Source organism: Capsicum annuum, chromosome 8 (genome assembly GCF_002878395.1).
Source record: "Capsicum annuum cultivar UCD-10X-F1 chromosome 8, UCD10Xv1.1, whole genome shotgun sequence".
NCBI classification, from domain to species: domain Eukaryota; kingdom Viridiplantae; phylum Streptophyta; class Magnoliopsida; order Solanales; family Solanaceae; genus Capsicum; species Capsicum annuum.
Window position 1 is genome coordinate 1,766,436 of NC_061118.1, and position 9,699 is coordinate 1,776,134.

The 9,699-nt window shown below is 36.3% G+C and overlaps 1 protein-coding gene across 1 annotated transcript; it reads right to left on the bottom strand.

The window, feature by feature from the left end:
• Window positions 1-385: 385 nt before the first annotated feature.
• Window positions 386-5,947, bottom strand: LOC107838762 (SEC14 cytosolic factor). Its single transcript, XM_016681953.2, has 6 exons — window positions 5,604-5,947; window positions 4,544-4,799; window positions 2,645-2,681; window positions 2,286-2,403; window positions 1,279-1,389; window positions 386-1,038 (listed from the first exon to the last, which is right to left on the bottom strand). Exons 1-6 carry the CDS (start codon window positions 5,673-5,675, stop codon window positions 910-912), a joined length of 723 nt encoding a protein of 240 aa, XP_016537439.1. The 5' UTR covers window positions 5,676-5,947; the 3' UTR covers window positions 386-909.
• Window positions 5,948-9,699: the final 3,752 nt, after the last annotated feature.

Genomic DNA, 9,699 nt, shown 5'->3' on the forward strand with positions numbered 1-9,699 from the left:
CATTTCGACGATTACTTTTGGAATTTCAATTATACTTGCGAAATCAATAACAAATTCAATAGAGTGGGGCGTATGCTCACCTTTCTTCTATCTTAATGAAATAGAATTTTTTTTTCTGATCGACCCTCACTTCAAGAAAATTATTTTTCAACAATATTATACTTTATTGTACCAATAATACATAACTTGATATGAGAGGATCATAATAATATTTTACCTCCTTTATTTGCTTTACTTTCCTAATGCCAAGAATTTGAATGAAACTATTTCTAGTTCTTTTTTGCTCATGAATCCCTTTAGTTAGCAAAAATATGAAACCCCCCCCCCTCCTTAGTTTTATATGTAGCAAAAACATCCTCGAAAATTTTGACCAATTCATAAGATGTGGGAGTCAATAATAATATAGAAATAAAATACATACTCTGTCTGGTCCTGACTTGACACGAAATGAGTCAAGCCGAACACATTGGGTTTTGAGTATCACAGAAATATGCATTTTGTTATATGACTAGAAGTAAACAAGATGTAAAACTATGAACAACATAAAGAGTAAAGCATCTAGTAGCCTCCTGAACTATGACCAAATTTGCTACGACACACTCCAACTTCACGGGGATCCTATTACCCTCCTGAGCTAAAATTTTAGCGTACTTTTATCAACCTTTTTAGCTGACATGGGCTCTATTTTATGTAATAAAGATGTCACGTCAGTATGAAAGGGTGACAAAAATACACTATAATTGAGTTCGGGGTGTAATAGGATCCTTGTAACGTTGAAGTGAGTCGTAACAACTTTGGTCATTGTTCCGAGGGGTACTGGATGCTTATCTCTAACATAAATACTAAATAGTGTCTATGAAGCTATTCTTTTCATCTTATTTCCAATTTCTACTATTCCTCTATATTGTGTTAGTAGTTCACAGCAACATCCTGCAGAAGTGCAAGTTTAGCGCGCCCTCCATACTCCTCCGGCAAGACTTCTTCACCGACATCTTTGATGAACTGTTCCCTTTGTTCTTCACTCGTAACAATCCTGATCTGTATAGTGTTTCGATATTAGAAAATAGCTCAAGTTTAAGTTTTGATTCGGGCGAAATATGAGTATAACAGTAGTATTGTTTCCACCGAGCGTAAGATTATACAGACAAATATGAGATGCATAGCTGCAAAAATGATCAAGTTTGCAGAAGCTGATCTAGTGTTTAAGATTACTCATTTACACGTGCATTTTGTTAAAAGGTAACATTGTTCGATGGAACATTATGCACAGTAATGTACCTTCTCTCGAGTTGCTTTATCAATGAAGCGACAAATAAATCGCCATACAGTGACAAAGAATTGTGGCATGTGTAAAAGGTAACAAGCCGCTAAGCGTTCAGGGTAATATCCCTGTAGAAAAGAAATTGCATGAAATGTCGTTAGCAGTACTAATATAACACAAGTGATATAAAGAACTGAACATTATATCGGTATTCCAGTGTAGTCTTCATCAATTTGTTCAGTATATTGCTCCTGATGTTGCTCGAACTCTCCAAATATGTCATCTGGGGCGCGTCAGATCCTCCAAAAGAAGTGAATTCTTGCAGGGTCTGCCACGGGTATGATGACACTTTTAGAATGTCCGAGCAACATAGATTTCTCTTACAACTACAACAACATACCCAGTGCGATCCCACAAGTGATGTCCGAGAAACATAGATTGCTCCTACAACGACAACAACATACCTAGTGCGATCCCACAAGTGAGGTCTTACGCACCCTTACCCCTACCTAGTAAAGGTAGAGATTGCTCCTAATTTGTCTAAATCAAGATTCAAGAGCTTAACAAGAGCAACAATTTTGACTAAAGTTTTCAGCATATCCAAACTATTCGTTACATCAATGGCACCTCATAGCAAGATCCTATGTTGCTCGGACCATCCAAAACTGTGGTCGCACCCATGTCGTATCCTCCAAAAAGACATAGCTCTCCACACACATCTGGCACTCGGCAGCATGTTTGAAGAGTTCGAGCAACATTGTTTCATAGTGCACGCAAGCTAAAGCCTTAACTATAGCTCAGATGTGAGAGATCAAAACCAGCTACATACATAGTCTAGTGAGTTCTTCTACTAAGCCATCAATCTTGACTCTTTGAACTGTCCTATAGCTGACGAGAGATTATCAGGTTCTCCATTTCTATTTAACGCTGTCCATGGTACAAGAATTATGTATCACATCATAACATTGCTTAGGTGTGTGTCTATGGTAATGGTTTGCACACTATAGAAAGGCAAAGAGGTTACCTGTAAAAACTGAAAACCAGTGATCATTCCACGAACATCAACATTGCTATAGGTAATATTCTTGAGATCGAGAATTCCAATAAGCTTCTCATTTCCTATTTCTCTGCCTTTGAACGAACTGAAACAAGTACAAAGAGTTCCAAGTTAGAAACAGCACCATGATTTCAGTACAAAAAAACATATTCGAAGAGAGGAATATACGAGGAACCCATGAGTCAACGTCACAAAAACCTTCTTTCTCTCGATCACTTACTCAATACAGACACTTTAATTTACGTAAAGTTTAGAAGTTATCTCTCATGAGCAACTTTCAAATGGTCAAAGTCTCAAAGAGCAATATGGTTGAACGAAAATGATACCTTGCAATTGTTTTGTCTAGTAGATGAACCACGAATTCTGCATAAGAGGCGAAGGTGTCAATACTAACTTACCGTTAAGAGTAATTATTAGCATCCTACAGAAAGAAGGAAGAACTAAGAAGCTAAATTCAAGAAATCCTGTAATAGTCACCACAAATAATTTTTCATTTATATCACCAGAGATAAGGGTGGCGCAAATGACACGAAAGAACACCGTAAAATGAATCATTTACCCGACTATACCATAGATTGTAAATGATTTAACCAGTGTTCTTCACTAACACAAAACAGTACTTCTCTCAATTTTTTTGTGCACTGGACCCCGTACATAGCGGAAGCTTTAGTGCACTGCATTGTCCTTTAGTATTTCTCGGAATTTAGGAGTTCCCATATCCCTTTTACTATGATTTCACCAAGTTGTTTCACCTATAGTAGGGTGTTTAACTGACATAAAACAAGAATCAGATATTAAAGAAGGGTAGAGCAACTTTCTGTATACCGCAAGAACGTTAATTTATTGCATGCAAAAATAATCCGAGGCGGATGTAGCATACTGACGCCGGGTTCATCTAAACCGAGTACTTTTAACGCAAAGTAAACCATGTATTTAAAAATCCACGAAAATTGCAACAGACGGTAGATATGAACCAATAACTTTTAGGATTTAATGGATTCAATATTATGATCCTTAAATATTGAACCCATAAAACTTAAATCCCGGATCCGCCTCCGTGAATAATCAAACAGAACCACACCCCTAGACAACCATATTGAGCATTGAGGCCTTTCAAATTTCATTATCAGTGTGACGAGATAGTGTTTAACTTACCTACTAAATTGGGAAAATTAGGACGCCAACCTAGGAGAGTGTTTAACTGAATAAAGTTAGGACCTTGAGTTTTGTTATTGGTGAGCATACGATTAGGCCTGCCAAACCAATTAAAATTTCGCTCACGTTTGCAAATAGAGGTGCTCCACAAAGTCAACTTATAATTAAAAAAACATAATCAACCACCCTTACATATAGTATTCCTTTTAATAATGTGTCACTCGTCACCAATCACAAGGATTTTAATTTTTATTACTTGAAATAAAACTTTAGTCCTGATGGAGATTCCCTTTGGTGGTGTTAGAAATACCGCCACTGCCCACTTTTCAGTCATATCTTTAAAAAATAACTATCATCATGGAGTTTAAAGTTTCACAATAACTTCTGACAGTAGCTATTTTCCAATCACGGTGGTTAAAAAATGGCTATTTATGATTCCTTTTTCCTGTATCCAATGATCGCCCAGCGACAACAAGTCAAGTCCAAGAAAGTTACAACTAAGTACAAGATAGTTTAAATTAAAGACTTTTCTAATGGCCCATTAGCAAGACAGCAATAGATAAAAAGGCATCATTGAAGCAACCAACCAGAATATTCTTATCAAAACAACACAAACAAGATAAACAGTCATGGACTAACAAAGAACAAGAACATCAGAATTCAATATGCTCCCTCTGTCCCAATATATGTGGTACTGGTACACTTTCCTTTTTATTCCGTCCCAAAAAGAACATTACCTTTCTATATTTGGAAATAATTTAACTTATGGAAAAAAACACAAACAAGATAAATAGTCACGGACTAACAAAGAACAAGAATATCATAATGCAATATGCTCCTTCTATCCCAAGAACCTGGCACACTTTCCTTTTTAGTCCACTCCAAAATGTCACCTATCTATAGTTGGAAATAATTTAACTTTAAAATTACCCTTTTACCCCCTAATGAAAAGATTTATACCATAGCCACACAATTCTTCAAGGAGTGTTTTCGACCTCAAACTTTTTGTCTAAGTCAAACGGTGCCACGTAAATTGGAAAAAAAAGAACCTTTAAGGGAAAAGAAATTACTCTTGAATTGAATTTGATCCTTGGAAGGAAAATGCTTGTTAACTTTGATTATTACAACAGGGTGCACATTCTTGGACAATCCTTGCAAATAAACTTTCTCAGCTGCTAATTCATCAGCAACATCAGAATCAGATATGTAGCCAAGTGGAACCATCTCAGCCCTCCATTTCTTCCACTGACAAAACATCTTTGCAGCTTTCTCTGGGTCCATTGATCTTGCAATCAAGAACCTCATTAATGTCTTCTCTCCATAACTCTGCAACAAAAAAAAAAATGATTATCAGTATAAAGATTTGAACTTTACACAAAAAGAGGGAAAAGGGGGTCATTTTTTTTTTCAAAAAAAATAACTGATTTTTTAATAACCGTGATGTCCGAGCCAGCTTTCACACACGAGTAAGTACATAGAATACTTGTCACATCCCACCAGCATCAAATATCAGGTAAACTCTAGGTAATTAAGCATACAGAATACCTGTCACCTCCCACCAGCAACAAATATCAGCTAACTCTAGGTAACTTTGTTCATTAAGGCTAGGATAGATGGAAAGAACCACCTAGTATTTTTTTTGTATCAGTACAAAGTGTAAAGATATGCCACCTGCACGTAACTCAATCTCGAAAGCTAGCTCATGCGTGTAGGATTTCCCAAGTCTATATAAGCAAACCGTCAGTCCATTCCACAACCAATTTGTGACTTCCAACCCACTCTAACAACCCCTTCACAAAGATTTAAACTTCACACTAAAAGAGGGAAAAGAGGGAAAAGGGGGTCATTCTTTTCAAAGAAAGAACTATTATCAATACATAGATTTGAACTTTACACTAAAACAGGCAAAAGGGTGTCATTTTTATTTTTTTTCAAAAAAAGAACTTATTATCAATACAAAAATTTGAACTTTACCCTAAAACAGGCAAAAGAGTGTCAGACAACGATTTGAACTTTACACTAAAAGAGCAAAAAGGGTGTCATTTTTTTTCAAAAAAAAATAACTGATCATCACTACAAAGATTTGAACTTTAAACTAAAATAGTAAAAAGGGGATTGATTTTTTCTTACTTCAGTAGAAGATCCAAGCTTTTCAACTGATTTCCTCATTTGGGTCAATGTAATTTCTTCATTTCTATCCATTTTCACTTTCTTTTTTCCCCACAACTTAAAAAATGTGCGAAAACTGATCCGAACACAATGGCTATAAAAAAAAAATTGTGGAGGGGAAGGTAAAGGGGTACAAGAAGGTGATGTTGAAGAAGACAAATTTAACAATGATAATTTTATTTTATTTTAATTTTTTTGTAAAGTAGAAAGTTCAAAGTACTGAAAAATACTTTAAAAAGGGGGTGTTAAAGGAAAGAAGGTAGGAGAAGGTAGCAATAAATGGCTAAAAACACAGAGTGAGGACTTTTAGTTATGGGGTACAAGAGAAGTAGTAATGTGGACATGACAGTTGGATTTGTTTATTAATTTCCATATACTTTTTTTAAAATATTATTATTATTATTATTATTATTATTATTATTATAGAATTTAGTTTTCACTTTTGTGTTTGAGAAATTATTTTTTTTACCCCTCCTAAGGAGTTTTCATCGTTTTTGCTCAGTTGATAACTCAAACTTACAATCTTATGGTGGGAAGTGAGTGGTGTTTTTCATTCGATTGACCTTTTTGCTCTCTTGGTGATTCAAACTCACAATCTTATGGTCGAAGCTAAGGGGTGCTTATCATCTGATTGACCTTTTTGCGCTCTTGATGACTCGAACTCACGATCTTATGATCGAAAGTGAGGGATGTTTATCGTCCGATTAACCTTTTTGCTCACGATTGATGACTTAAACTCATAATCTTATGATCGAAAGTGAGGGGTGCTTATCGTCCGATTGACCTTTTTGCTCATGTTTGATGATTCAAACTCACAATCTTATGGTCGAAAGTGAGGGATGCTTATCTTTGATGGACATTTTTGCTCTCTTGATAACTCAAACTCAAAATCTGATGGTAAAAAGTAAGGGACAATTATCTTTCAATGGACCGTTTAACTCTCTTGATGACTTAAACTCACAATTTTATGATCGAAAGTGAGGGGCGTTTATTGTCTAATTGAGCTTTTTGCTATCTTGATCACTCAAAATCACAATCTTACGGTAAAAAATGAGGCGTGATTATTGTCCGATGGACCTTCTGCTCTCTTGATGCCTCAAACTCACAATCTTATGGTAGAAAGTGAGGAGCAATTATCATTCGATGGACCTTTTTGCTCTTTTGATTATTCAAACTCACAATCTTATGATCGAAAGTGAAGGGAGCTTATCATCTGATTGAGCTTTTTGCTATCTTGATGACTTAAAATCACAAAAAAAAAATTGTCAAAGGTGAGGGGTGATTATTTCATCCGATAGACCTTTTTGTTGTTAATGATTCAAACTCATAATCTTATAGTCGAAAATGAGGGGTGACTATCGTTTGATAAGAGTTTTTGCTCTTTTGGTGGCTCCAACCTCACAATCTTATGATTGAAAGTGAGGGGTGCTTATTGTCCGTTGAACCAGTACTAATGAACCAAAGGCACCCCCTACCCCCATACCCTCCTATTAGCAACTCCAATCTATAGACATAGATCTAAAACTACCATCCCGGCTACCCCAAAGCTCTCCTAACTACTAGCTACGACTCACACACAAGTACTAGCCTTCTAACCTAATTTGTGTCTTTCATATCTTCTTATCTAGGGTTATGTCCTCTATAAGCTGTAAATGCTCCATGTCATGTCTAATCACTTCTCTCCAATATTTCTTCGATCTACCTCTACCCCACCTGAAACCATCCAAAGTTTGCCTCTCACACCTACGAACTGGGGCATCCGTTCCCCTCCTCATTACATGCCTTAATCATCTCAACCTAACTTTCCGCATCTTGTCCTCCATCGAAGCCACTCTTACCTTCTCCAGTCTCATTCCTAACCCGATCACCCTTAGTAAGCCCGCACATCTAACGCAACATCTACATTTTCGCTACCTTTAATTTTTTAATACGGGAGTTCTTGACTGGCCAACACTCCGCTCCATACAGCATGGCCTAACGGACTGCCATTCTGTAGAATTTGCCTTTAAGCTTAAGTGGCACCTTCTTATCACACAACACAATGGGATACATCTTCGTCAATCTCTCCATTCCCTTGAATCATGGACCCGAGATACTTAAAATTATCCCTCTTACAAGCAACCTGGGAATCCAACCTTACTACCTCCTCATTCTCCTGCCTCAAGCGATTAAACTTGCATTTCATATACACTGTCTTGCTCCTACTCAACATGAACTCTTTAGACTTAAGGATTTGTCTCCAAACCTCCAATTTATCATTCACCCCCTTCCCCATGCGTCTCATCAATTAGAACAACATCATCTGCAAAAAGAGTACACCAAGGCACCTCTCTTTGAATACGTCGCGTCAACACATCCATCACCACCGCAAACAAAAACGGGCTAAGATTCGATCACTGATGAAACCCTGTTAAGACAGGGAAATGCTCTGAGTCTCCTCCCGCCATTCTCACTTGAGTCTTAGCTTTATCATACATGTCATTAATCGATCTGATGTACGTCACCGGGACCCCACTCACCTCCAAGCATCTCCAAAGGACCTCCCTAGGAACTTTGTCTTACGCCTTCTCCAAGTCGATGAAAACCATACTTAGGTTCTTCTTCCTTTCCCTATAGTGCTCTACCGGTTGACGCACCAGGTGAATTGCCTCCGTCATCGATCGACTGGGCATAAATCCAAACTGATTCTCTGAAATAGACATTATCCTCCTCAACCTCCGCTCGACCACTTTCTCTCAAATCTTCATAATGTGACATAACAACTTAATACTCCTATAGTTGTTGCAATTCTGAATGTTACCCTTGTTCTTATACAAAGGAATCATTATACTTCATCTCCATGCCTCGAGCATTTTCGTAGTCTTGAAAATATCGTTAAACAATTCAGTCAACCACCTTAAACCAGCCCCACCAGTAAACTTTCAAAAATTTACTGGAATCTCGTCAGGCCCCATTGCTTTATCCCTTCACATCCTTCGAATATCCTCTTTGACCTCCTCCACCTTAAAACATCAACAATAACTGAAATCACGCCCCTCCTCTGAGTGCTCCAGCTTCCCTAACACAATATCTTTGTCCTCTTCATAATTCAAGAGTCTATGAAAATATGACTGCCATCTTCTCTTAATGTGAACGTCCTCCTCCAGCACTCTACCATCTCCCTCTTAATGTACGAAAATATGAAAAAATCTCCCTCAAATATTTTATTCTAAAATAACAAATCAATATAGCCTCACAAGATATGAAGAAAATGGACACATGCAAGCTTTTTTTCCATCTTAATGGATTAGAAAGATAATTTTCGATAGACCCTCAGCTAAAAATAATATTTTTCTATAATATTATAACTTAAAGTGATGATAATACATAACTTTGTTATGAAGGGATCACAATAATATTATAATAGAAATAATAATAATAATAATAATAATAATAATAATAATAATAATAATAATAATAATAATAAGCTTGTTACGAGGTGATCATAATAATATTATACTTGGAGTAAACATATGGCAAAATGACCTTTTGGATCCTTGTACTGTGTTGGTTTTATAAGTTGGACACTTCTACTTACATGTTTGTCATCTGGACCCTTAAACCCATTAAAGAGCAAAATTTTGCACCCTTTGACCGTTGACCTCGCTTATGTGGCATTAAAATGGTGACCAGGACAAGGAGAGTGTAGTCACTGCGAGTGGGGGTCAATTTTTGGCCAATTTTACATTAAAATAATTAAAAATATAATAAAATTTTAAAAATAATTAAAAAAAAATCTTTTTTTTCCTCCATCTTTTTTAATTTTTTTTAAATATAAAATAATAATTTTTTTTTAAAACCCTTCCCCACTCCATCCCAGCCCTATCCCACCCCCACCCCCACCCAGCCCTATCCCACCCCACCCCTAGCCCCTTCCATAAAATAATTTAATTTTTTTAAAAAAATATTAAAATAAAAAAAAAGGGTCTTTTTTTTCCACCATTTTTTTTAATTTAAAAATATTTTTAAAATTTTAAAAATAATAATTTTTTTATCATTCACTACTCCACCCCAGCCC

Excerpts from the sequence above, each read along its gene's own strand:
- LOC107838762 (XM_016681953.2), bottom strand. The coding sequence starts at position 5,675 with ATGGATAGAAATGAAGAAATTACATTGACCCAAATGAGGAAATCAGTT. Across the intron at positions 4,800-5,603 it reads AGCTTGGATCTTCTACTGAA|AGTTATGGAGAGAAGACATT; the intron begins GTAAGAAAAAAT and ends TTTTTGTTGCAG. Across the intron at positions 2,682-4,543 it reads GGATCAAATTCAATTCAAGA|AATTCGTGGTTCATCTACTA; the intron begins GTAATTTCTTTT and ends CCTCTTATGCAG.